Source organism: Pteronotus mesoamericanus, unplaced genomic scaffold (assembly GCF_021234165.1).
Source record: "Pteronotus mesoamericanus isolate MK-2021 breed Mesoamerican mustached bat unplaced genomic scaffold, CSHL_Meso_final contig_347, whole genome shotgun sequence".
NCBI lineage: Eukaryota > Metazoa > Chordata > Mammalia > Chiroptera > Mormoopidae > Pteronotus > Pteronotus mesoamericanus.
In genome coordinates, this window is record NW_026555137.1 from 11,400,765 (window position 1) to 11,428,430 (window position 27,666).

The 27,666-nt window shown below is 60.9% G+C and overlaps 1 protein-coding gene across 1 annotated transcript in view; it reads right to left on the reverse strand.

The window, feature by feature from the left end:
- Window positions 1–1,244: 1,244 nt before the first annotated feature.
- The window catches only part of ITPKB (inositol-trisphosphate 3-kinase B), a 94,375-nt gene continuing 67,953 nt past the window's right edge, over window positions 1,245–27,666 (reverse strand). The window contains exons 3-8 of the mRNA XM_054576660.1: window positions 13,783–13,882; window positions 12,273–12,486; window positions 7,788–7,992; window positions 5,640–5,741; window positions 3,916–3,987; window positions 1,245–3,742 (exon numbers count right to left, since the gene is read on the reverse strand). Of these exons, the coding sequence (XP_054432635.1) occupies window positions 3,527–3,742; window positions 3,916–3,987; window positions 5,640–5,741; window positions 7,788–7,992; window positions 12,273–12,486; window positions 13,783–13,882 (909 nt within the window). The 3' untranslated portion in view covers window positions 1,245–3,526. The remainder of the gene's footprint in view (window positions 3,743–3,915; window positions 3,988–5,639; window positions 5,742–7,787; window positions 7,993–12,272; window positions 12,487–13,782; window positions 13,883–27,666) is intronic.

The window sequence follows — 27,666 nt, forward strand, 5'->3', positions numbered from 1 at the left end:
AGGGGACTACGGGCCCTGGCCAGGTGGCTCAACGGGCTGGAGTGTCGCCCCCTCCACCAAAGGGTTGCGGGTTCAATCTTGGGTCGGGGCACACACCGAGGTTGCAGGTTCAATCCCAGGTCTGGGCATGTACAGGAGGCAACCCATCGATGTTTCTCCCACATCAGTGTTTCTCTCCCTCCCTTTCTCTCTACAGTCAGTAAATATATCCTTGAATGTGCATTACATAAAAAGGGGGGCTACAGATGTGAGCTCCCCGAAAGGCCGCAGGGGCTCCCCCAGCCGGGGGTGGGGGTGGGAGAGGAAGCGCCTCTTTGTGGCTGTTCAATGTCCCTGAACGACTACGTAAAGGTTTTGAGGAGAGGCAGAAAAGGCTAGCTTTGAAGTGTGCTTTAAATCTTTTGCAAATTAAAACGTGATCCAATCTGATCCCCTTCCCTGGAGTGGGGGGGAGGTCATGACAGCCCCAACTTGGTCCTCCAGCTTCCAAGGAGGCCCCCCCCCCCCGACCCCCGAGCCATGTCTCTGGGGCTGGGGTGTAAGGACCACACTGCAGCCAGCACTGTGGTCTCCAGGGCCTTTATTCAGGAAGGTACAGCGCGTCTGCAGGCTGACAGGCACCGTGCAGGGTTTGTTAACAGTTCAGTTGTCTCCAAGGTGTCGCGGGGAGAGAAGAGCAGAGGGCAGGAGGACCCTCTGGGGATCCTCTCCCACCAAAACAAAGGCACTGGCTCAGGGTGAACGCTCTGCTTCTTCCCAAGGGCCCTGGGTTATGTACACGCAAGGGTTCACCGGATGGATGCGGAGAAACTCAAAGCTAAATACAGCCGAGGAAAGAGTCCATCTGGGGGTAGGGGGTGGGGGGCACCAGGGCTGCCTCCAGGCTCCTTCCACTGGACAGGACAGGAAGTTCCGAAAGAGGGCAGAACTTCAGAGGAGAAACAGGATCCAGCCTCTCAGTCTTAGTGTTTTGTGCAATTTAAAAAACCAACAAAATAAATATAACTTAAAAACTTCTTACACGACACTAAAGGCAAGTCTGGGACGAGCAGTTGAGCAAACTTCCTTGAAGGCTAAGCAGTACTGAACACCAGGATTGCACAGGGGCGGGGGGCGCAAGGACAGGGCAGGAAGGACGCCCACCCTGCTGGCACCGGCATGGCCGGGCCCCTGGAAGTCCCTGCCTGGACTGGGGCTGGGCGGGGGGGGGGGGGGGGGGGCCTTTCAGACAGCTTTCGGGGGCCGGGGGGGGGGTTAGAAAATTCCATTCCAGGATCCATACGAGGCGGCGGGAGGTCAAAGGGGAAAAGGGATTGAGAGAGTCGGCGTGGAGGAAGGGAACTAGCACAGTAAATACAAAACCCAAAACCTTAATAGAATAACCCTACAAAGATGCCACTTTATGTCACTTTCACATACAAAGGTAACCCAAGGCAAAGAATTGCCAATAAGAGGCCCCACGGGTCTCCTTCAATAAACAAATTGTTTGCTTATTAGCACATTGTTTGCAAACAACTGGTGCTTGCTTAAAGTGCTTGTTTGTTCTCTTAAGTAGCTGAAGCTGGTCCCATGTAACTTTTGTTCATAGCATTAATTTGCTTTAGCAAACTTTTTTCATAGAGAGGAGGAAGGTAACTTTTGGCCAGTGCATAGTTGTGGGACCTTGACATCTAAATGAATGGTGTCCCTTCCCACAGGGAGCCGCACACAGGCCACCGCGGTGGGGTCCCTCTGGCCCACAAGTGCATACAGCTCCCGGGCTCCTGCCCTCCAGGATCACATGCTGTCACGCGGCCTCCCGTGCTCCTCGGGGGCGGGGGTGTGACCTTTAGCAAGTCAGCCCACACAGGAGTTCGCCACTGTTTTGAACAAGAGCCAGGAAGTTGAAACGTGATTTCCTTTTAAAAATCTGAACTTGCGCATCCTCGTGTCCCACCCTCCGCCCCCATCAACCGTCACTCACCCGGCATGAAAGGGGAAACAAATGTGTCACATGGGTGAGTTGACAGTTCCCCCAGACCCTGGGGTGATGGGGGAGTGGGGTGGCCCAGGAAGACCTCCCTCTGGATTGGTCCCTCTAGGCATACACACCGGGGCACACACTGTCTGCACAGTGTCCCTGAAGCAGCTCCCTATGGAGCAACTGGCCCCAGTGCCTGCCGGCCTGGTCCCCAACTCTCTTCCAACCACAAAGCGGGGACACCGGGGGGGGCACCGCTCCAAATGGCCATAGCTGGGATTGTCTTTAAAAGTCATGCAAATTTTGCATTCTTCTCAATAATATAAACCTACTTGCTTTACAAGGAGACTAAGTCTCACAAATGGTTTCCCATGAATCTTCGAGCAACCTAGAGGCTGCAGAAGGGAGGCCTGGGCAACCCCGGCGGCCCCCATGTTCCCTGGAGGCTGCCCACACCGCATCGGGAAACACGGGCTTGAGCCCTTCAGGCCGTAAGGCTTATTTCGGGGGAAACCCTGATGCCGGGAAGCCAGCCTCCACCTCCTTCCTCGCTGCGCAGCGCTGGCCTGGAGCCCTGCCTGCAACCGAGCGTCACCAGGGAGGCGGGAGAGGTGCGGCTGCGTGAGAGGAGTGTCCCGCGTAGGTTCTGTCTTTCTTACGTTGGGGGCTGCCTGTGCCCTGGCCCACCCCCATGCAACCCCTGGCCTTGTCACAGCAAGGTCAAGATGGGGCGTGGGGGGCTCACGTGGCTCTGGGGGTGGCTGCAGCCCTGGCAGCTCGGGCCTGCAGAGTCCCCCTGGATTCGGGGGCAATAGTCACAGATCAAAGAACACAGCTCCTGTCCCCCACTAGGGAGGCCAACACCAGAGATCACAGCCAAGTCGGCTCTGGCCTCCTCCCGGCTCTGGGGTCTGGTCCGAAGCTGGAGGGTTTCAATACCAGACCCTAAAGAGTCCACAAAGGCCGCCACACATCCCTGGACCCCTTGGGCTGCTAATCAGAGGGTGCTTTACTCATGGCCAACATGCATCTGCCAGTGATTTTGTGCCCCAACCATGAGAAAGCCTGGCACCAGGCACCTGCTGGAACATGGGCTCTGAACACAGTCCCTGGCCAGGCTGAGGATGGATGGGGCTGAAAACCGCTGAGCGGGGCGGCAGCGCTAACAGCACTGGCCAGCAGGGGGCAGCAGGCCCCCACAGGGAGCCCACCCAGGGGCTCTGGGCTGGACCCCAGGGCCACCTGCGTCCCCATCCAGGTCTGAACACAGCCAACATGCCCCCAGCCCCCGCCCCGGTAGGCAGCCGTGCTTGGCTTGGGCATTCCTCTTCTAGAAGGAGATCCTATTTACAGAGAGACGTGGAAGCCCCAGCGCTAAAGCCCTTCAATCAGGAAAACGAGAAAATCTCGCCTCCTCTTCTACAAAGTGTCTTGTAGTGCAGTTTGGGAGGGTCAGTTCTGGGGCTTGCACCCAGGAAGAAGTCAAAGAAGAATTAAGAAGGAGAAGGAAGAAAAGGGGGAGGGAGGAGGCCAGGGACGGGGCGAGGTGGGCACAGGGGCCGCAGTCTAGGGGGCGCCGGGGCCTTGGCACATTTCTGACAGGATGTCGATGAGGTTGTTGAGGCCCGAGAGGTAGCCGTCCTCCCGGTTGCCTTCCTGCCAGGGGACGTCGTGCTGCAGGGTCTGGCCCTCAGGCAGGGGGGTGGTCTTCCCGAAGTCGATCATCCACACCTTGGCCTGTTCCTTCTTGTCGTGGATGAAGAGGAGCGAGCTGCCGATGACCTGCGGGGAGGTGGGGAAATGAGGAGGGGGTCGCCCGGGCCCCTGCCCCCACCCGCCACATGGCAGCCGGGCTCCTGAGGGCACCCTCACAACTCAGGGGGCGTGCCCCAAGGGCGGGCCCTGCCACGCAGCGTGCAGCCCTCTGCCCAGGGGGGCAGCAGCTGGACACGTACCTCGTGGCCCTTGAAGAAGGGAGAAACTTCGAGGGTGGCCCGAATGTCCTTCAGCCGGTCCCGGTAGGCGATCTGGGAAGAGAAAGAGGACGACTTTTATTTAAACACCTGGGCCTGGGGGGGGTGCGGATTTTAAGTGCCATTTGGTCCATTAGAGTCACTAAGTGTCAAGAGGAGGGAGCTTATGCCCTGACAGTGCACTCCAACTTCTTCATCTTAGAAGTGAGGCCACTGAGGCGCAGGGAAGGCAGGGTGGCCGGGCTCCTGGGCCCATGCCCTGCCCAGTCCGCGTTGCTCCGTGAGCAGGGCGCCGGGGCGGGGGCAGCTCCAGAGCATCGTGCAGCCTCCAGGAGCTCCTCCCCAAGGGTTAAGTTTATTCCGGAAGGCAGTGGAGAGGCAGGCGGCATCCTGGGAGCCCCGTTGCCATGGTACCTTCCCGAATACAAACCTCAGTGCCCTGAGATCTCTGCCAGGGGTCTCTCTGCGGAGCCCTCCAAACCCGGGTTAACCGTGCTGGCTCTGGGGGTGCCCGCCTCCCCTGGGGACTGCTGGGGAAGCCCAGCGCACAGGGCACACACGGTTCCTCCGTGCCCATCTGTAGCAGGGCCAGCCCGGAGCCCAGCACCAAGAATAAACCCCTCTCATGGGGCACCGGAAGCACGCGTTCTGAGCAGGCTTTGATGAGCAGCTGGCAACCCGGCGCCCACAGGCGCAGGCTGCGGAAGAGTCAGGGGGCGTGCCCCACGACTGAAGCCTCGCGCTTGCCAGGGCCCAAGGGAAGCTCCCCAGTGGAAAAGGAAGGGAGGGAGAGGCCCTAGCCCCAGCCAGCGCCGGGTCTCCTTGGAGGAAGCATGTCTGGTCCGCCGCTCCCTGCTCGGCAGCCCCGGGAGCCCGTCCGGGAGAAGGTGCCAGTCTGGGTGCACAAGTGCGTGGTGTGCCCAGGCGCTCTCCGCCCATGGGGTGCAGAGGCACGACACACCCTACATCCGCTGGGGGGTACGGGTCCTGATCCCAGAGGTCAGAGCATCTGTTCAGCCTGTCTGCTGCCGCAGCAGTAAAGCGAGTCCCTTTGTCGTAAACTTCTGCCACTCACGTCTCTAGGCTCAGAGACAGCTGGCAGGTTCTTCCCAGGGACGGTGCTATGACCGCACCCTCCTCCCCCGCCCGCCCCGACCCCAGCCAGGCACGCTCCCCTCACTCAGCCTCACGGCCTGGTAGAGGCCCGGCCAGGCCTGGGAGGATCGGGGCGCAGGGACCAGCAGGCCCCCGGCCCGTGTGGGTGAATCCCGGCTCCGCCCTGTCCTAGCTGTGTCCTTGACCTCGCACAGTTTCCTCATCTGTGGAATGGGGACAAGAGCGTCCACCCCCCGCCACCAGAGGCTGCTGTGAGGACGGGCTGAGCACGTGCACAGTACGTGGCAGGCGGGGGGTGTTAAGGAAACCCAGCGACGGAAAGGGCTGCTCTAAGGACGGAAACTGCTTTCAGGAGCCGGGAAGTTGACGGTGAGGGAAAGAGTGAGCGAGCGTTCGCCGTGCTTCCCTGTTGGCCTGCAGAACGGGCTGACAACCGTATCACCTTCCTCTGCACCTTCCAAGCAGAAGTGGGGGGCCAGGGCTTTGTGTGGGCGCTGTGGTCATGGCTGCTGTGGCCTGGCTCTCCAGAGTGGGCACAAGCGGCCGCCCAAGACCCCGTGGTCGGCTCCCCGTCGGGGGCCCTGACTCACCAGGATGTTCTGGTTTCCTTTAGTGAATTCCCTGAAGGCCTCGATGACCTGCTCCCGCGTTTTGGTTTTCTTGAAGTCCCGGTTCACAGAGCCGTCTTCCTTCTGAGAAGGCGAATCCAGGAGGGGTCAGCAGAGGACCAGTGGCAGGCGCTCTGCTCCTCGCCCCGACTCCCAGGGGTCTGAGACAGCCACCTGGAGCCCGGGCCTGACCTGGGTGCTCCATGCCCGCACGACCAGGCTCAGGGTGGCTCATCGGGCAGCACAGCGGAGGGCAGCCTGTCCTGGGCCCCGGGAGAGTGGCCCCAGCGCCCCAGGCAGAGGGAAGGTGTAGGAAAGGCTTGGAGGTCAGAGGGCCACTTGGGCCAACAGTACAGGGGTGAGGCTGGGGAAGGGAGCACCTGCCCTGCGTGTGAGCAGCGGGGGCTGAAGGGGGTGGACACGCGACGGCTCCCCTGCGGGGCCTGGCCCTGGAACCGAGAGTCGGGAGGCCCCTGCCACCCAGGGCACCCTCACACACCAGGGGAGAGCAGCACTCCTAACCCCAAGTTCAGCTCCAGTCCCCTTACAGCTTGAGACCTTTTATTGCAGGGTCCCTGAAAGCCACGGAATGACGCTGCCCGCCCGCCGCCCGCCCGCCTCTGCCGCCTGGTCCTGCCCAGGGCGCGAGACGGCGTGGTTTTTTTCAGCCCACGCTGTTCCAGGCTGTTCCGGGGCGGCACAGGGAACTCCCTCTCCTCTAAGAGGAAACCAGTTCTTTGGGACAAAGGGTGACAGAGAATGGCTGCTCTGGGGGCCCCACACCAGGGCCTGTGCTAGACCAGCGTGGGGGTTAGGGAAAGCCCGTGGCTGCCTCTGAGAAAACAGGCGGGGCCCGGCCCTAGGCGGGGCACGGGTGGCCTGTCCCACAGGGCCTTTGTGGGGTGTTTCCTGGACTGAGGGAGGGGAGCGGCCGGGTGGCCTGCTGGGGAGACTGCGGCTGCTGTCACAGCTGGTGGCCTTCAGCCCAAGGAGGTGGGCTGCAGGCTGTTCCGCGGCCGGACGAGGGACAGAGCAGAACATCCAGCCTGCGCAGAGATGTGCAGGGAAAGGAGGATAACGGAAAATGAGCAAGAGGAGGAGGAGGAGGCGCATGTAGCTGGCATCCAGTCTGAGGGCTGCGTGTGAAAAGGAAAAGCTGGTTTTGGAAGACAGGTTGGGGGGTGGGGGGGGGCAAATGGCTTTCTCAGCCCAGAGCTCAAAGAGCAGCTGTCCCGGGGGAGGGCGAACACTTTGCTGGGCAGCGAGGCCCCACCGCTGCCGACGGCAGAACCTTACACCTAAATGCCAGCTGAACGAGGCTGCGGAGGCTGCCTGGCTGCGGCCCGCCCGAGTCAGGGCTCCAGCCCTGCCCAGCCCTGACTCTGCGGCTGGACAATGAAGGCCGAGAGTGAATGAACAGACAACAGAAACCTAAGAATGCTGGAGCGGCCGCGGCCACCAGCTCTGGAGGGATGGCTGCCTGAGAGCCGGGCGCCTGGGCCTCACCGCCCTGCTCCCTGGGGTGGGTGCATGTCTGAGCGTGCTCTTCAAATCTCACAGCAAGGGGGGTGGAGGCAGGAAAGGTGTGCGAGGCCCTTCTGGGGAGGCTCAAGGGGGAAGAAGAGAGAACGAGGGGGCCCTGAGGCTGGGGGCGGGGCTTCAGTGCAGCCGCCCCAGGGCTATCTGGGGACGGAGGAGCAGCGCTCGGCCCTCCCTGCCTGGGCAGAGGGCCGCACCCCGGTCTGCCTCTCACCGCCCGCCCCAGGTTTCCAGGCTGTGGGCATCCTCTAGCCTGGCTCCTGGGTGGTTCTCTCGGTGCCTGGTATGGTCTGGGCTAAGGGTAGAGTCCTTAGCAGGGGGCTGTGAGCTGGAAGAAGTAGAAGGCACACCACACCTGCTCTCAGGGCCCAGACCCTGACATGGCCATCCTGCCTGTCCCCAGACTGAGGAATAGGACAGTTTCTCCGTATGTCTGTCCCTGGGGCTGGCTGCCCTCACCCTGGGCCTGTGCAGGGAGCTTGGAGGTCCTGAGACTCCTGAGGTGGATGCTGGAGGAGCCCAAGCCCCCCCCTCCTCTGCGTGGGGGCTGGGTGGCCCAGGGAGCCGCAGGTGGCAGCCGGTCGGCCTCACCTTGATGCCTTCGATCCTGAACCCGAGGGTGGCGGTGGAGCTGATGGTCTCCCTCCACTGCATGTACCGCGGCTTGGTCACAGCCCGCTGGGCCTTCTCCTCCTCCGTCGGGGCCTCCGGGTCCACCTCAATCATCTTCAGGTACATGTCCTTCCGGAGGCTGGGCTTCTTCCGGGCCTTGGTGAGCTCCTCTTCCAGGTAGGTCCTGCGTGGGAGGGGAAGCCGTGTGAGGGCCGTGGGCTGGACCGGCCCCCTTCCCTCCACTGCCGGCCCGGGAGGCTCCGCCAGGCTTTCCGGGTGGTCTTGGAATGAAGCTGCTCCCACCCAGCGGGGCCGCCCCTGCTCTCCGCTGGGAGCCAGCCGCGGCCCCAGCCGCGTGTGCGCCCACCCTGGGAGAGCCGGCTGACGGCAGCACCAGTGGGCCAAGGGCAGGGTCCATCCAGGGCCCCGGCTGCCCCCGCCCAGCTGCCTGGGCCCCGTCCACCAAGTGAGCGCTTCTGCAGCCGGCACCTGAGCTGGCAGGGCAGCTCGCTCTGTGCCCGCACCCCAGCCGCCCTCCCCATTCGCAGGCAGCCCGAGGGGCTGAAAGGTCCCTGGCTCTCTCTGGACAGACGGGGCGGGAGGGGGGATCTTGAGTACAAAGGTCAGGCCAGAAGGCGGCCTCTCGAGGGGCCACAGTCTGGAAGGAGAGGCCCACGGCAGGAGGGAGAGCCTGGGGCTCCGTGGCCTCTCTGTTCTACCGAAGACGCGCCCGGCCCATCCTGCCCTGTGGACGCCAGCCTTAGGCCCAGCCCACGCCTCCTCACACCTGAGCCCCCCGCCCGAAAAGCCAGAAGAAATGTGTCCAGCTGAATAGCTCCCTGCCCTGCCCTCCGCACAAGCAGGCTGGGCCCACCGGCTGTCCCCTAGACGCTGGTGGGGTAACAGGCGCAGGGACGGTACGGGACATAAGCAGCCTGAGGCGGAAGCGCTGGCCCTGGTGGCTTCCCCGACCCCGCCACGTGCCCCTCTTCACCCACATGGCCTCCGTCCCTGCTCCATTTTAAACTCCCCTCCTCCCCTGCTGCACGGTGGGCTCAGCTGCCACCTGTGACCCTTCATGAGACAGAAATGAACAGCGTGACTTGCAGGAGAGGGAAGTTTTGTTCCCCCCGCCCTGCGTGGGTGGGAGCTGCCCACAGGCAGCCCGCTGTGACAACAGGCCGGTCCCCACTCACTGCCTGTCCCCAGGGCCTCGCTCCATACTTCCCCCCAATACTTCTACGCTGCTGGTTTGGGACCCAGAACAGGCTGCATGTCAAAATCACGACATCTTTAAAAGATGCCGGTTTCAGAAACCACTGTATTAACTGACAGAAAAAAAAACTCTAAATCCTTGCGTGTGAACTTGGGCCTGGTCCCTAAGGACCTTCCAGGTGATAAGGAACATCGGGAGCCCCGTTGGCCCTTGGCTGGGCGCTTGCACACACCCCCGCGCCCACGCCCACATGCGTGCTCACACTACGGTGGGTGCAGAGCCAAGTCCCTGGGGGCGAGCTTGAGGGCAGGCCCCGCAAGGTAGAGGCAACCCAGGGAGAGGCGCGTGTGGATCTGGGCGCACGTGACCCGGCTGGGCGGGGGGCCGGCCGCCCGGGGCTCCCCGGGGGCTGCAGGGAGCTGGGCAGCCACACTTCTGCAGAGTCTCGGTCGCTCCTTACACAGGAAGCAGGCCTCCCTGTCAAATCGCTCTTCACACAGGGCTTTTCCAGAAAGGGTGCCTGCAGCTCAGTCTGAGCAGAGCTGCCCTGGCTCCGGAGGGGAGAGGGGCTGGGCAGGGATGCCCACAGCAGGCACCAGCGGGACAGCGGGACGGGACCAGCGGGGACAGACCCACGCCGCCCCAGGGAAACCTCCCTGTCCTGTGGTGGTGGGGGTGAGGCTATGCCGTGGGGGGCGTGGGGGGCGTGGGGGGCGGAGAGCCCGCGGGCGGCACACCTGAGCCATCGGCACACCTGAGCCATCGGCATTGTCCAGCGGGGCGGGGGTCCTGGAGACGGTGCCGGCCTCCACCCCCGGGCCGTGGCCTGGGCGTCAGAAGGACACTTCTGACATTTAGCGCCAGGTCACATACCATAGGTTTACAGTGTCGCATCTGAGAAAACTCCCCAGAGTAGTGGGAGCATGTGTCCACGTGGAACCGGGGTCCCACGCCACCTCCAGTTTGGGACACTGCAGTTTCCCACTGTGCCGGACGCTGGGTTTGCCTCTAGGCCCTCCCACCTCTGCTCTGGGGCAAGTCCCCGCTCCACAGGCCCGGGCTTGGTCTGTGGGCTCCCGCCTCCTCCCTCTGCCACGCACAGGCCACCTCTGGGGGTACCTACGGACTGCTGGTCTCAGGAGGGGCCCTGAGGCCAAGGCTCCTGGACAGATGCAGGTGGAAACGTCACAGCCCCGGCTTGGACGCAGGGCCCGCAGCGCCCCTGTGCTAAGTGCAGGGCGAAGCCCAGGCTGGATCTGCGGGTGGGGCCTGAGGCAAATACGGGCTGTGCGGCTTCTGGCCCCGTGGCCCTGACCTCAGGTATCAAAGCTCAGTCGCCGGGAAGCCCTGAGGAGCACCCAGCCCGCACTCGGAGCCCAGAAGGACCCACCTTGAGGCAGGGAGGGTGGAGCTGGCGGGGGCTGGTTCTGGGGAGGCCTATGCCTTCTCTCCACAAGGGCCCCTCCCTCACCCCACTGCTCTGCCTCCCGCCCCTGGCCAGGACGGGCTCAAAGGTCAGCCAGCCTCGCTGGTCCACTCTGGGTCCCTCCTGAGAGCCCTTGGGTGCAGTGGGGCGGATACTGCAGGCGGCAGTGGGGCGGGGCAGCCCTGGGCAGAGGGCAGGCTCCTGTCCCCGGCGGCCTCCCAGGCACAGACAGGTACCCAGTGCAGCCTTTCAGGACTGACCGGCTACGCGTTCTTCCCATAGGGTGTGCTTTTTTCGGCCACGGTCTGAGTGCACACCAACCAGGTTATTTATATGTTCCCCCTTGAGGGCGCATCCTGGTGCACCCGGTGGGGGGGCGGTGCTTCCTGGGACAGAAATAAGACTCTGGGGAAGAGCAGTGGCCAAGTGGTGGCTGGAGGGACGTTCTGTTTCCTCCCTGTGGCCTGGGGCTGGGGCTGGGGAGGGCCCTGGAGGGAGGCAGGGACAGTGTAAGTGCAAATAGTGGGACCTGTACTCCCTGTCCCCTGTCCTTGGGGGCAACGCCAAGGAATTGGGAGTCAGCCTGCAGCGTCAGAATTTAGGACACAGTTCCCAGGAGTAAGGAGAGAAGGCAAATGGTTGGCTTGGCCTCCTGGCTTCTCTCTGCATCTGTCTCTCGCTCTTTCTTCTTCCCCAATTTCCTTTTGTAAGAAATCAGACTGCTTAAACCATCCAAAGCAAACAAGCCCCCGCTCCAAGCTCTGCTTCTGAAGCCTGGCCTGCCGGAGAGGGGCCGGGGAGCCCCGCGTCTGTCTGGCCCTCCGGTCCCGGCACCTGCAGCCAGGCGGTCCTCCCAGGGGAGCACGGCGCGCAGGGCACCACGGGGCTGGCAGCCCCAGAGGGCTCCTCTACGCAGCCCAGCCGGGGAGGGGGCCCCGTGGTGACTCCTGGGATGGAGTGGTCCACGTTCGGGAGGGGTGAGAAAACTGTGCAGCCAAAACAGGGACCCGCGCTGAGGTGGGTGGGGTCTCGGGGCCTCCACTTCCCATCGCCTTGCACCCCGTTTCCCTCCCCTCCTTCCCTCCTGGGTCCTGGCCTGCCTACGTCTCAGGGCAGACACCAGGGAGCCCGGAGTCTGGGGTGGGGTCCCCATTCTACACGCAAGCCCAAGCACCCCTTCCAGCCAATGTGCTTCAATGTGTGCCGAGTGGGGGTCCCCTTCAGCCTCAGTCTCCACTGGGGACCCACCAGTGCATGTGGTCAGGGCCTCTTAAGGTCCTGGGCTCCCTCCTCCATCGCGTTCTTACGCAGGCCAAGTCTTTTCTGGCAAACCGACATGTCCCACTAACCAGCCCTCTCTCTGCTCCCTGGCACAGGGCCAGGGGTGGGGGAATGGGAAGAGCCTTTATTCCAGTCTCCCCCTCGAAGCTCACATAACAGGAAGCCACCTTCTTGTTACCCCAGCAATGCTCGGTGCTGTGTGCCCCCCCCACCCCGGCCGGCTAACAGGATGGGCTGTTTCCTCTGCCCTCTCCCTGGGGACACACAGCACCAAGCCAGGCCCGACCAGCTACTGGCTCCTGCCCCACCCCAGCTCGCTGGAGAAGGGAGGGGGCCACAGGGGGCAAAACCCACGTCCCTGTCCCCTCTGCAAGGAATGCGAGATGGCCAGGGCGGGGATGGGGGTCCAGGAGTCCCCCCAGGTGCCCCGGCCCGCCCTCGCACATGCAAGGCCTCAGGGGCGGCCCGGATGCCGTCCCGGTCTCTGCCGCGTGGCTGAGCGCCGTTCGAGGCAACGGCACCGCGCCGGGGCCTGGCTCACCTGACGCCCATCTTGCAGTCCATCACGCACGGCGAGTCGAAGTCAGCCAGCAGGTCGTCCATCTGGTTGTAGCGCTCGCCGTCCTTCACCACGTCGCCGTGGTAGGCCGGCACGTAGGGCCTCAGCACGTCGGCCATCAGCCGGTCCAGGCAGCGCTGCTCCGACTCGCAGTGCTTCTTCAGGATCCGGCCGTTGGCCGCCGCCTTGAAACTCCCTGCAAAGCAAGGGGCGGGAGGCCCTTGGTCCTCAGCCGAGGCCCTCCCCACGCCGACCTCCCCACCGGGGACAGCCCCCTGGTGACAGTGCCCGGGCCCCTCGGGGATGCTGCGGGCTTGCTAAGCACAGGGCTGAAGGGGGGCCCAGGTCTCCACTGTGGACCATGCGCTTTAACGAGTGGGTGCAAGTTCTAGCCCCCCACACACTGCCTGCGACGCCGAGGCGGCCCCCCAACCTCCCTGACCCCGGCCCCTCCTCTGGAGATGGAGGAGCACCAGGCCCGCTGCCGGGGGCTGAGCAGGGCTCAGTGAGCGCCTGTGCGAAGACGGGCTCACCCTCTGTGTTACCATTACCACCCCCGCCCGCCTGCATCCTCAGTCCTGCTTCTCGGGCAACAAAGGTGTCTGGTCTCAGGAGAGGCCCCAAGCGGCCCTGGCTCAGGGCCAGGACAGGGAGACTGGCTGAGACACGGGGGTCCCAGACTCGACCCCCCTGGCCACGCTCCTTGTGAGCCATGCCCCTTGTGAGCCACGCCCTCAGGTAAGTGTTTAGGAAGCGTGTCCTTCCACGTCCCTTGGGCTGGGCCAGCGTGGATGGGGATGTAAAAGAAATGTTGGACCCTGTGCTGGCCCGCAGTGGCAAAGGCCAAGTCCATGGGCAGCCGCTGGAATGGCCCTCGGGGACAATGCGCACCGAAGGGCACCTGCATGTGTGCGCTGGGGCTAGACAGCTCTGGGGCTTTGGCTCCAGGGGCCCCGCCTCCCCCGTCACTAAGGGAGCTAGAGGCCCCATGGCTGGCCTGGCGCCCTGGGACCGGCACCCGGCACTCCACCCTGCCTCCCACCTACGAGCCACTTTGGGGCGGATACTACGTTTTCATTAATGTTGTGAGCCCTGGCGATGGGGGTATACAGTAGATGCTCAGTGAAGGAGTTAACGTTGCCTCTTTGTCCAGGATGACAAATGGCTTTCAAGCTCTAAGATCTACGACTTCATCTGTTTTATTGAGTTAAACTAGAAGAGGCAGAGAAAGAGAGGGAAAGAGAGTGACGGGGGGGGGGGGCGCTGTGTGTTTTAGGGAAGAGCTGGCAGTTATCTGTGTGCATTTTCAAGGCAGCATTAGGGCCGCATTTCAAAAGAAGGGCTGCGATTGTCATTGTCAATTCTCGGAGAGAGCTCGTTCTGGGCACTTTCGTCACCAAGGGTCTCCAGAGCCAGGTCGGCCCTCCGCCACCCCCACCAACTCCCCAGAGAGCCAAATGTCCCCACGGTAAGCCCCGGAGGGCCGCGCTACCTGCGTGTCCTGCCAGCTGGATCCAGGGGTACTTCTTCTTGAAGGACATGACAAAGGGAGACCAGTGCACCATGTTTTTTATTTTCCTCCATGATTTGCTCTAGAAATAAGTAAACAGAAAGTTCTACGTTAGAAAGAGAGCTGCTTTCTGGTTAAGGTGAATTCAAAGCAGGGCGACGCGCTGCCGCGGCTGCAGGAGGGGCCACACCCACGCGCAGGTGCCTGGCGTGGGGCCTCACCTCTGCAGAGGGTCTTTGCAAAGGCTGAGCACAGCGTCCAGAAGCAACGGGGTCTTTGGGGATGAGGGTCTCACAGGTTTCGGGGGGCGGGGGGAGTGTTCTCAATGAGGGGCTGGCCCAGTCCCACGCCACCCTGTCTGGGAACAACCAAACCCACACCGCCCTGCTTTATGCCCCTTCCCGGGGACTCGGTTTCTTCATCTCTCCGGTGAGGGGTGGACGGCTGGTCCACTGGGCTCCTTGGGCGGACAGACACCCTAGGACCCTGAAAATGACCTCCCACACCCCAACAGCCACGGCTCCTCAGAAGAAGACGAGGGCTGCTGCACCAGGCTGCAACGTGTCGTTTCACATTTTATTTGTAGACGCGGAACAACAGAGGCACCTCCTGCCTGCGAGTGGTTAGAAGAGCATTTTTAAAGGGAGCTCCCCAGGGACAGCACCTCCCGCCCTCCCCATGGGCACACGGGGTGGGCAGGCCGGCAGGTCTCTCTGTTTCACTGCACTTCTCCTTCTGGGGGCGGGGGCGGGACGGGGGGTGTGTGTGTGTGTCCGTCCATCCTTAGGCAGAAAGGAGAACATTCACTGAGCACCTTCTTTTCCCAAGAAGCATGCAAGGCAGTTGGGGTCATTTATACAACCCGAGCTTCAGAGAAGCAAGCAATAAAATGCATTTACACCCTCACTTATACGACTGTTTTTTTAAAAAACCCCTTTTTGCCCGCTAGCATGGCTCAGTTTGTTGGGTGTCGTCCCATAAACTGAAAGGTCACGGGTTCGATCCCCAGTCAGGAAGTGTGCAAAAGGCAAGCGATCAATATTTCTCTCACATCGATGATTCTCTCCCTTTCTCTCTCCCTCCCTTCCCCTCTCTCTAGAGTCAATAAAAGAAAAAAAATTTTTTAAATCCCTCTTTCCCTCAGCAATAAACTTTGCTCTAGAAAAAACACCCTGAAGTTAACTTTAATCAAAACAGGCTATAGAGATGAAGTTTAAGCACCACCCCCAAAAGATTAAGTGTCCCCAAACACATGAGCCCCTGACGGGGGTGAGGAGAACCTGAACCGAGGAAGATGTGGAATTTCTGATAAAGTGGATCCCTGACCACCAACCCGAGTCAAAGCGGCGAGGCCCCGTGCCAGCAGGAAGGGGAATCCTGCGGAGGTCGTGAGGAGGTCCTGCTTTGACAGGGGACCCTACAGATGCCCCCTCACTCCCTGTCCCACCGGGGGTCAGCAGCTGCCCTGAGGGGCCTGGACAGACTCGGCTGTGGGGGCTGCGGAGCCTAAGGCTGTGTCAAGGTTAAATGAGCCTCCTTTGTTTTTTCTCTGCGGCGCCTCATCATGCCTGTCAACAAGTCTGCAAGTCCAATTCTGTTTGAAGGAAGAATTCTTCCGTCCTGAACCCAGCGATTTTTATCCCCATCCCAGAAGCCCTTGTCCTACTGCCATGACCTGGTCTATCTGAAGCGAGGGCCCCGCTGCGAGGGCATGTGACAGAAGGGCCGGGCCTTTACTGACATGGGTGTTTTTCCTAGATCCTTCTGGTGGCGATCACCAGAGAAGGCTAAGGAAGTCGAGGTATTTCTCATCCAAGCGCCCAGAAGGCTGCATAAACAATCAGGGCAGACAATGCGGAGGCAACAATGGAAAAACCTGATCACATGAGATGAGCCTGGCAGCGCTGGTGGAAGGCGAGGGGGAGACAGCGAGGTAGGTCCAGAGGCAAAGTGCGCAGCTGGCCACTACCTGCCGGTCACGTACGGGCAGCAGCGGATGAGGGTCTCGCGGGTCCAGGGCTGGGGTGGGGGCAGGGCAGAGTGCTTTCAGTGCAGGGCTGACCTCACCCCACACCACCCCGTCGGGGAAGAGCCACACCCACTGTGCCTTTCTTCATGCCTCAGTTTCCTCACCTGTCTAGAGAGGGATGGACAGCTGGTCCACCAGGCTCCTTGGACTGGTTGGTAGACACTCGAGGACTCTGGACAATAACCTCCCACATCCCCACAGCCGTGGCCACTCAGAGGAAGATTAGAGAGGGCCCCCTGTCCCCCGCTGCCGTGTGTCATTTCACATTTCACTTGTAGACACGGTGGCAGCAGAGGAGCCGAGAAGATGTGTCCCAGGGCCAGGGAGGGGCCCAGCCAAGACAGACAGATGGGAAGGAAGGCCCTGAGGCTGCACTCAATGTTGGGGAAAGACTTGGGAGAAGAGAGAAGACATTACTGGCACGTGGCGGGAGAGGAACTATTGGGGACAGAGGGCTGGGACAGGGATTTGGGGCAGTTGGGACCAGATCTGCTGAGGAGGGGAGCTGGGAGCAATGGGAGATGAGGCTGAGCAGGTGAGTGCAGTGCGCAGGCAGCGGGCCCGCCTGGGCCTGAGTCCGGAGTCCATCCGCTCCCACCGACTGCCCTCGCGCACCCCCTGACCCTCCGCGAGGCACTATCCTCTTACCAGGAAAATGGGACTAACACAGGTTCCCCCGAGAGCAGGAGGCAAAGCCCTCAGCAGACCCTGGGGTGTCTGTGGAAGAGTCTTAACTCTGTGATCAGGGAAGAGGGGTCTCTAAGGCTATCCCGGGGGCTGCCAGCCTGTGGCTGGGCAGCGGGGCCTCTGCAGTTACTGGAAGAAAGACCATGGTGCCCTGGGCTGGGCCAGGCCCACCCTGTCGGCATGCAGCTCTCCAGAGACCTGTGGGGACACACTGAGCCTATAACCTGCAACCCCGGGAGGCAGGAGAGAAAGGAGCTGCGTGAGAACAGGAAGGCTGCAGCCCAGCACGGGCACGGGCAGCCACAAAGCCACTGGATGCCGGACGCTCTTCAGAGACTAAAGGCCGGGGTCCAGCAAGGACAGAGGTGCTGGGGGGCCCTCTGATAGTTCACGGGACCCAAGACCCTCCCTTCATCACTGAGCTTGGAGTAAACAGGCATTTTCTGCTTAGCGTGCCCTTTCCCCACCTCCTCCACATGGAAGTATTTCTGCAACATGCAAAGGGGCCCCACATGGCCGAGGCCACGACAGCCTCTGTCCCATGGCCGCCCTGCGCAGTGCAGGGCGATGGAATATTCCCCTGGGGAGGTGGGCTTGCACCAGGGGACTTCGCTGCTGGCAGCGGCAGCACGCAGGGGTTTTTCCCATGGGCTTTAAATAGCGGCGCCCAGGCAGTGCCTCATGGCCGCCGAACATTGCAGGAGAGGCGCTGCCAGGGCCAGGCCTGCGGAAGGAGCCGGCGGGGCGTCGCCCTCGCCCCGTGTCCAGTCCATGGCAGCAGAGACGCGTGAGAGGAGGCCCTGCCCCCGCTGCCGTGTGTCATTTTGCATTTCATTTGTAGACACAGTGGCAGCAGAGGATCCGAGAAGTGTCCCAGGGCCAGGGAGGGTGACTTGGTTTCAGATGATCAGTTCCTTTCTGATGGCCCTGTTCAGGCAACAAACCTGCTCCAGGTGGAAGCTGCTTTCTAGGTGGCGGGCGCGGGCTGGTCGGGCCAACAGTCTCTCTCCAAGACCCTCGCTGGGGGAAGCCACGGTCCTCGGAAATGGATGCGCCCCCACTCCCCACCAGCCAGGACAGGTGACGAGGGTAGCCCAACAACCTGGAGGAACCCCATGTGAAGAATTGATCCCTCTCAGCTCTGGCTTTCTAACACCCTCCCCAGGAGGCTCTCAAGGGCCTCGATCGCTTCTGTGAAACAGGATCACTATCTCAGGTCTCCAGCTTTTCAAGCTGAACTTTGAGAAACATGAGAGCAGCCCTTGGGTGCCTTGAACGTGGCGAAGCTGGCCGCCTGGCTCCCTCCCCTGGGGCAGCGCTGGCCCCTACGGATGGCACTGGCCCTGTTCCTTCGTCGTCCCCATCACCAGGGGCACCTGGCCCCCTCTGCTAACCCTTCTCGGAATGTCCCCAAGGCTCCCTATGTCTGACAGGTCCGTGCGGGCATCTTGCTGGAAGCTGGGGCGGGGGCTCATTTTCCCAGAGGCGAAGCATGGCTGCCGGCCCGCCTGCCGGCCCGAGCCTGGTGTTTGTGTTCAGGACTCTTATCGCTTCTGGAACTCTTACTACGTCACAGGCGCGGGCCCGGGGGCCCCGTATGGCCTTGCTGCTGATCTTCACAACCACCTGATAAGGAGAAGTATCTTCTCAGTAAGAGGAGGACTCCAAGGCCCAGCAAGTTTTGCTGCTTCCCCAAAGTCATTCTGTTCTCCGCCCTTGCCAGTAGGCGGAGGCTCACACGGGGAGTCTCAAACCAATTCGCCAATTGCCTAACCTATTGGCAAGCAAGGGCACCCATCTGTGAGGGCTCCTTGCCTTTGGGGAAGCTCCACAGCTGACCAGTCATGACCCCAGGTACGCCCGTGCTGGGGCCGGGCGAGAGCTGCTTTCAGCTTACTTCCCAGGTAACATGCGGTTCTCCCACGGGTCAGAACAGGCCAGTGAAAAAAACGCTTCTAGACTCTGTGGGAATTCTGCTCTTGGGATGTTCTTGAGAGCACGTCAAAGGAAAGCAAAGCGCCGCCAAGCTGATTACCTGCCAAGCATGCAAGGGGCCTCAGGGTGGGCCAGAGACGCATGGTGTTCACCTTGATTCTGTGCCAGGTGGTTAAGCCCACTGGAGACCAGAGTGAAGGTTTTTGGGGGTAGCACCTCAGGTTTATAGGCTTGGAGGAAACCCAGCTACACAAATCCCGAGGTGGTGGCGCTTTTGGGTCAATAAGCGCTAGTTTTGGCTTTGCTTTAACTTCTACCCGAGTGCAGCACAGTGATTTCTACTGATGTCTGGGAGCATCCTGACCTCATCCTATAAGAGGTACGGGGTCTCCTGCGATCCTCGGGCTGCCCAGCTCGCTCCGAGTGCTTTGGGAGGAAAGAACCAGAAAAATAGCCAGAGTGGGGCTGGGCGCGGGAGGGCTGGTCCTTGAAGACCCAGAGTGGCCCGGAGATGTCTGGGGTCCTGCAGCTGCTCCAGACAGTTCCCCCCGGCCCCCCACCCCGCCCCACTGTCCCTGAGTCGACAGGTGCTCAAATATCCAGAGACCGTGGGGAGAGATTTGTGGTGGGAGAAAAAACCCTTCAACAATGACACGCCAGCCCTCTTCCTGCTTGAGGTGACAGAAGGCACAGAGCAAGGGAATTTCTGAACCACGCAAATGTCTGCCGAGGTGTCTCTTGCCACAGCCGGCTTGTCCCCGCGGCCCACACCCCTCGCACCCCGCGTAACCCGCCAGGAGGGTCGGCACCTTGGGTGGCGCTGGGCAGAAGTGACCCACTGGCCAGGGAGGAGCCCAGCAGCGTCTTGGACGCTGTGTGTGCGTCCGAACCAGATTCCGAGCCTCCCCTCGCACGTGACGCTCATGGCTCTTGGGTCAACGCCGTCCCTGGGCTGCCTCTTCGAGGCAGGTGTCCCCACTCAGGCTGCAGGGAGATGCTGCCTGAGACAAATGAAAGGACGGATGGGGGTCATAACCTCCAGTTTGGCCTTTGTCTGCTATAAAACAGGCCCAAAGGGCTGGAGGAGGAAGAGGAGGAAAGAGAGGACCCAGGGCAGAGGCTGGGGGCTGAGGGGGCTTCTGGCCTCCCATCTCTCATTTTTAGTGGGGTGTGTAAAATGAAACGCGTGCCCCTTGTCCAAAACTCAGTAGGAATATCAGGGTGTCTCGGCATAGCGTAAGGCTGCGCGTGGGGTCCCTTCAAGGGCCCGTGGTGGCTGCCCAGCCCATGCACCCAGGGACTCGGCCCCGGCTCCTGGGTGGGAAATAGCTCTGCTGTTTGGGGGTGACAGGTGACCCTGGGCCTGCCGGGCCTTCTGGGACCTGGCCCGCTGGCTCTCGGCGATGACCACAGGCTGCTCCGTCGCTCTTTAGTGCTGGGGACAGGCGAGGGCCGGAGGCCGCCGGCACCAGAGGCTCCCCTTGGGGGTTCCCAGCAGCCCTCCAACAAGCCGCCTGGCAGGAGGGACAAGGATGGTCACCGGTCTTGAGACCTCCCCTTACTCATCTTCACATGTTCTGCAGGGTCTGGCCTTGCTTCTCGTCCGCCGAGCGGTGGGGGAGCCCCGCGGTGGTGACTGAGCCGGGCCAGCCCAGCCGCCCCCACAGGACGGCGAGCCACCCAGAACCAGCGCCACCTCCTCCTCGGCTCAGCCCACAGTGCCCTGTGAGGTCCGCGTCCCGCCTTCTGTCTAGCCACCACCTGCCCCTCTAAACCAGATGTGTGTCTCTCCACGTAGTTTGGGGTGTGGGGCGGGGAAGAAAGGGAGTGACGCTGGGGACAGATGTCTCTGCTGTGAGCACGGCTTCACGCGCTGCAGATGCTGAGCAGGCCCGGTGCCCTGCCCCTGCCCCACTGTTTGCAGCTCGACACACCCGTTCCCTCAGGCCCCTGCGAATCTGCGGGCGGCTTCTGGCTTGGTTGCCTCCCCCCGCCCACCCTCGGGTGCCTCCCAGGGTGTGGGGGCCTCCGTCAGGGATTTCCACAAGAACGGCCACAGAGGCACAGGGCTCAGCCGCCCCCGACCGGCTCAGGTCCCCCTTCCCCCAGATCCTTCCTCTGCTCGCGCTGCCCGACCTGGGTGCTCCCAACGCGCCGGGCACACCTGCACTGCAGTTCTTATCTGGGTGAGCGAGGCCTCTCCAGAGCCGGGACCGCCCCCCGCCCCGCACCTGGCCCACCAGGCACTCGGCAAACCCGTGCCGGGCGTCCCTGCGAGGACGCCACAGCCAGCCAAGCGGCACGACAGGTGCGCGAGGGGCTGCGCCTGCCCAGCGCGCAGCTGGTCAGAGCCTCCTGCGGCTCATTCCAGGCGGGCGGGGCTCTGCTCAGTGTCTCATCGGGGCCCCTGCCGCTCCTGTCCTGTCAGCCACAGCGACGCCGGGGCCGCCTCCCGGAAGCAGGCCCCCTGAGGACAGCTACTCACAGTCCCACGGTCACCCCCAGGCAGCGGCCCTTCCTCCGGCTCCCTTTCCCACTGACTTGGCCAGGCCAGCCCCCCCACCCCCCACAGTTAAGGCCGAAGCAGCACATGCCTCCCCCTCCGTCTGGATTCTGTCTAAAATCCCCCGCCTCTGAGCCGGAGTGGCAGACCACAGCGTTGGAGTGGATATCCCGATCTAGGGCGTGTGCAGTCCTGGTTTTGCCTTCCCACCTCAGTGTTCCCATCTGTAAATTGGGCGCAACAGTGAGACCTGATGAATACTAACCCACACAGGTGCTGTGGACACTGTCACGGGACAGGCCAGCCTTCTGTGCTCACTCTGCTTTGACTTCTCTGTCTGTTTTGCTTTAAGTGAAACAGTTTTTCTCCTCCAAGCCGCCACGGCCAGGCAAGGATCCAACTGGGCACTTGCAAAGGGTCAGACTGTTGCCTGGTGGCAGGAAGACGAGAGAACTGTGTGATTAATTACTCGCAAAGCTTTCCCTCGGACGCTCGGGGCCTCGGGGAACCCACGGGGCAGCTGCTGTGACTCAGGGAGTCAGCGCCGGCCAGAGTCCAGGTGTCTTCACACCAGTTTGTGGGTCAGAAGGTCAGCAAAGTTGCCAGAAGGAGAAGAGTTTCACAAATAACCCCGTTTTGCAATGGGGAACTCCGTTAGGCGCCACTCAAGAACTGCATTTTGGGGATAAATAGGGAGATTGGTGAACAAATTTCATTTTATAAAGGGTATTTACATACTCTTCTTCACCTCTTTTCCACCTGACTTCTTCCCTCAATTTGCTACTTTTTCTCCCAGCACTTCCCTTTTTATTTAAATAGTGTGATCACTTGGCTCACTTTCATTTTTAGATCATTATAAAAACCTTTTTTTTTTTTTTTTTTTTTTTTTTGAGTAAAATAGGTGAGGGGAAATCTCTAAAATGTCAGAAAAGGGAAATGATCTCTGGACCCTGGGACTCTCCTAAGCAACGGTGCCAGAATTCTTCGCTTTGCTGCACATGTGTGCACAGGGATGGTGAGAGCCTGCCCGACGGGGAAAGAGGCAAAGACACCACCCTTGAGGCATCTGACTATGCTAAGATCTCCTGTAACCCTCACTCACTGAAACTCTCGCCTCCATTCTGCAAACGATCAACGCGCCCAGAGAGGTCAAGCGAGTCGCCTGAGGCCACACAGCTTTCTGGGTCACCATTTAATTCAGAGGACCGTGTTTTCTTTCAGCCAGTGAACTCACTGGGCCCCCATCCTCTCTCCCTGTCCCGGGGCTACCCACCTCTCCCCCAGTTAGAAAATAGCCTCAGATAAACAGCAAGTGCTTTGTCAAAGGGGTGACCTTTCAGATGGGGAGGCCTAAATAAAGACCTGCCCTACCCTCCTTTCAAGTCGGCTTTCAAGTCGCCTCCCAGCAAGCCTGTGACACCCACTCAGGAGAGGCACATTCATCAAAGCCCTAAGAGTGGATGGCAGATGCCCCTGCCCAAGAAGGTTCACGCTGTCTCGGTGCCTTTGTGCTGCTCTTGCAAAAGTCTGAGCAAAAGTCATTGAGTTACCCATGTTTGGAAAAAATGCTTTTTTTTCCTCCCTCCTTCTTCTTCTTTTGGTCTTTCTAAACAGCAGTTAGGGTTTCCCTGGTGACGGGTTCTTCCCTTCGCTCGGGCAGGGCCTTGCCTCTCTCCGGCCCAGGCCAGCCAGCTTTGTTCATTGTGTGCGCCCTGGCAGAGCCTCCTGTGACGGCAGCGGGGTGCAAGCCCCGGCAGGTAGGGGGCCCTGGCTCAGCGGCTCCCTCCCGGTTAGAAGCCTGCCGCTGCCAAAAGCGAGCTGCGGGCTTGGACCGGAGGAGGGAAGGCCTTTCAAAGCCAAGACGCCAAGGATCGGAAAAATGAAGCCCAAGGACTTGGCAGGGCAGGTAGCCCTGGCTAAAAATAGCAGTCTGGATTTGCGGGCAAACCATCTGCCCCCTTTAACAAACAAGAAAACTCCCCTAAAGACCAAATGCAGAAATGTTTTTTGAAGAAGACCCGAGTGATGTGTGATTTAACTGCCACCCCTTCCCGGCCCCGTCACCCCACGATGGTTCCACCAGCAGGCTGGGCCAGAGCGCCTTCTGCAGGGCTTATGGCCAGGCACCGGCTTTTCCTCCTCGGTGTTTCTGAGGGCCAGCGGAGGGGTGAGTGAGGAGCTCCCTCGGGGTCGACGGCTGGCCTAGGGCAGGGCAAGGGCTGTCAGCCCTCAGCTCCGCGGGCGTGGGAGGGACCTGCTCTTCATCCTCAGGGCGAGCCCTGCGTCCCCTCCACCCTTGACTGACCGAAAGGGCTGCTAGGCTCCACGTGGGCCACGGTCGGCACCCATGGCTACAGTTTTAAAATGGCAGCCACCTTTGTCACTCAGCTCCTGGCAGCGACTCTGGCCAAAGCCAGGAAAACCCTGAGCAGCTGTCCAGCTGTCCTGTCTTGATTAGCTGCCTTCTTCCTGTTGCAACCAGAGGCCCAGTTTCTAAGCCCAGGGCAGCATCCAGGCCGCACACAAGGGTCCTCACCGTGGCCACTTGTTCCCCTGCGACCTTCGGCCAGAATCCCCGCCTGCCCGACAAAGCCGCCCCAGGGCCCCACCGAGCGCTCCCTGCCGACCCGGGGGAGCACATGGTGAGCCCCCCCCCCCCGGTGAACACAGGGCCGCCCCAGACCCCTCCGCATCCTCACTCCCCACACTCACTCTCTCTTGAGCCAGCAGGACTGGCCCTCCCCCAGGCCCCCACGCACGCAGGTGCTCTGCCTATAGTGTCCTCCCCATTCATCCCATTGACCCACATCCCACCCACCCCTGCAGGGGCCCCGCTGGAATGTGGGCGCTGGCCCGACCTTCCTTGTACACCGGACCACTCCAGCCGCATGCCCTTCCCAGCATCCTCCCCGCAGCAGGACAGGGTTCGAGCGCTTTGTGGGTCTTCTGCACTGTGTTGTGTCTCCCGGCAGAGGGTAAACTTCTGGGGAACTGGTAATTTGGCCTAACACCGCAGTAGGAGCCCCAGGCCGGACACACAGTGGGTACACGTTACCATCAGCGCCAGACCTGCACGGGGCCAGCAAACAGCAAGCGTGCGAGCCCCACACCCCAGCTCCACGACCCCCCCGATTTCTCCTTATGCTCACCTGCTCCAGCCTGGATTTTTCCAGAGACCTCTCCAGGGAGCAGAGGGAGCCTACTTGTGGGAACTTCCTGTTCCACCTGCCTGGGGTTCTCTCCACGCCCCCATGGCTCCGCGGCAGCTGGCAGGCTGGCTGGCCCTAGGACTCTCTTGACATGCACACATGAGGGTATGGAAGATGCCCCTTTCATTCCGGTTAGCCAGCCCAGCAAAGAGAGTGCTTCCAGTACAGACAGTTCCAGATCCACCCTTCTTCCTCACTTTACAGGAGCTGGCATCAAAGGGCCCCCTCTTGCCAAATCATCTTTTTTTTTTTTTTTTTTTTTGGTTACCCAAGAAGAGAGGTATCCTTTGCCCGAAGTGGAAATGCTTCTAACACTCCCTGGTGCGCAGGGCCCAGCAAATGCTCCCTCTCTGCTCCAGAAGGTTACTCCCCTCCCGGATTCCACCCTCTGCAGAACTAAAAATAATGGAGGTCCGGAGGAAAGAGGCAAGGGAGAGGAAGCAGCAGAAGGCAGAGGAAATGCTCTGGTGCACACAGAGGCCCGGCAAGCCCCCCACGCCAGGAGCCTGTCCTGGCCTCGGAACCTGCTGAGACTAGAGGCTGCGCGACCAACAATAGCAGGAAACCGGGAGTGGCCGGGGCCGGGGAAGAGCCCTGGGAGCGGGGGGTGGCCAGTCGCAGCTGGCTTCCTAGTGGACGAAGCTCACAGGACAGGCAGGCTCGGCCTTTCCTCTGGGAAAGGGCATCCGGGGCTCTGCCCAGCTGGTGGGGGCCACCCCTGCAACACCCAGCAGGCCCCTTCCCTCCCCAGAGGTTTTATTTTTACTTTGGTGAAATGCAAAAACACAAAGCCGAGTCACAGAGCGTGGAAATTTACTGGAGGTCCGCGCTGGGGTGCAGACAACTGGCACCGAGTCTGGGGTTCCCGAGCACCCCCGGGCCCGCGCAGGCCAATGCCTGAGGAGGGCTCCCCACCCCCACGCCCACCCCTCCTTCAGCTTCCCTGGTTTGCGCAGCTAGAGGCTCCCCACGCCTCCTTCTCAGCGCTCCTGGAGACGCCAGGGTGAGGCCAGGCGGGCGGCGGGTGGCGCTGCTCTAGAATCGGTAATAACCAGCTAACACACGTTGTGCACTCACTAGGCAGACACAGCGCTGAGTGCTTGAGAAGGATTATGTATGCATGATACGCGCGACCTATCACCCAGTGTCGCGTAGGCACTCTCATCCCATTTTACAGACGGGGACACCGAGGTGCACAGAGGTTCAACAACGTGCCCAAGGTTCAACAGATGGCAAGTGGCAAAGCCAGGATTTGAACCCAGCCAGTCTGGCTCCAGGGTCCAAACTCTTCGTCACTCGGCTCAGCTGCCAGGTTTCTTATTTCTAACGTGTTAGCTTATAGCCAGATAAACCCAGGCTCAGATCCTGGATGGTGGTATCGGGCAAGTCACCAGATCCCTCGGAGCTGCGGTTGCCTCTTTACCTGTGAAATGGGAACGTCACCCACCCCGCCAGGCTGTTTTCAGTGCCTCCTGCACAGGGAGAAGGGCTCAGCAAAGCCGAGCCTTGCGCACCTCTCCTGTGTCCCGCCTGGCGGCTACGCCCGCTGAGCGCAAGGGCCTGCGTGCACGCGGGATGAATGCGTGGGGCAGGGCCCTGGGTTGGCTCGGAATGTGTCCGCGGCAGGTCAGACCTCTTCCTCTACACCCCGGCCCTGGCCTTCGCATCCCACCTTCCCATGAGGAAAGCGCAGAGGCAGAGGTCATGGCCGGCAGGAAGTGGGTCTCCAACAACTGTCCTCGTCCTGCCATGGAAGGAGCTGTGAGCTTGCCTGAACGGCCTTTCTGGAAAGTCCAGAATACCCAGGAGCCACTTTAAAGGGGGGTGTGAAAGACAGTGGGGGAGGGGGCAGCCTCGAACACAAGCCACCAGCCTGTGCCCGGTGGCTCTTCTATTTCCTGCAGACTCTCCCTTCCACCCCACCCTCATCTTCCCCAGGGACCTGTGGTCTGAAACAAGTCACTCAGCTTGTTTCCTGGGAGACTGGCCCAAGCAACAGGACCCAGGCAGCTCTGCCCAGTGGCCCACGTGGAAAGGGACCTCTTTATTCCATGCTAGAGGGTGACATTTAGAAAGCCAGGAAGCTGAAAGGACATTTTCTACCAAACGGTGAAGGATCTAAAATGTCACCTCCTTTCCCCGTGGCTCTCCCCAGCACAGCCCCGCTTAGGAAGCAGATCCTCCCCTGTCAGTGGCTCAGGGATTTTCCCTCTTATTTCTGGAGGTATTGGCTCAGACTGAAGGCCTTCAGGTTATACATTAAAAAGCCTAAGGTTACGACCAAATGTAGCACAAGGGACAAGATTTCCTCTGCAAGCTTGCTCTGAGTTTACTTCTCTAGGCCAAAAACAAACAGACAAAATACTGCTTTTTAAGTAGTTTCTGAGAACGCGGAAAGCGCTAGAAGAACTTTGGGTAAGGGGGTTACTCTGGACTAACTCCAAAGCCAGGTTTCTGCAAACTCCCACGTAAGGAATTTCTATCAAGGAAACTTTTCAGGAAGCGCCTGAAAACCACATGCGAACTTACAAGCAGTATCAAATATTTCCCTATATTTAGAAAATATTTCCAAGCAAGATACTGCTTGGTGCGATTCAGATTTCTGACAGGCGACACTGATTTGCCTGTGGTGAAACGGTGCTCAGCGAATGGGAACGCGGACGGGCAGAGAGAGGGCCGGGGGCCGGGGCCGGGGGCCGCTCCCCGGAGAGGCAGCTGCAGGCCTGCCCGGCAGAGGCTGAGGCAGAGTCAAGCTTTCTGCTGTGAGTCACCCAGCCGCCCTCTCCCGACCAGAGCTGTGCAGTTAAGCAGTCATGCATCTGTTCACGTGCAGACAGCCAGAGGCACAGGAAACAGGCTGCCGAAAAGACACTCCAGTGAACCCCTAAGACTCGTCAGCTCTCAGAGCACGGCTGTCCCCCGGGTCATCTTGACGTTTGTGTCGGTACGTGTGATTTTCATAAACAGATTGACTCATCGCCCTTCCCCGTGCATCTGTGTCAACTGGGGCCCCGAGCGCTTACGTAGCACTTTCCCATGCAGCAGGAGCCGCGGGGCCCCCAGGGGCAGGCTGCGGACTCAGCTCCCATTCCCGGAGAAGCAAGAGCAGACGAAGGGGCTCACCCAGGCTTGTGTCCTGATCGGGGGACAGGCCAGGGGGTCCTGCTCCAACACCCACCCTGGGCAGCCTGTATACCCAGCAGGGGGGAGGGGTCTCCCAGCCACTGGAAGCAGGGTCCCCCCCAGCCCCCACCACGGCTGTTTCCTTTGCTTTTTGCTTCAGGCACCCATGAATGAGTATTTATTTTATACTGAGGTATTTCACGGTAGTTTTTGGGATAATTATGAACAGGATGGGTTTTTACCAAACTGCAGTGGGACACAGTGCCTTCTGTCTTCTCAGGTTCACAGAGACGCTAACCCACAAAGGCAGCATCAGCATCTGTGCAGGGTGGCCAGGTTTCTATCTGTCTCAGGTGCCTCAAAGCCTGACCCACACAAAC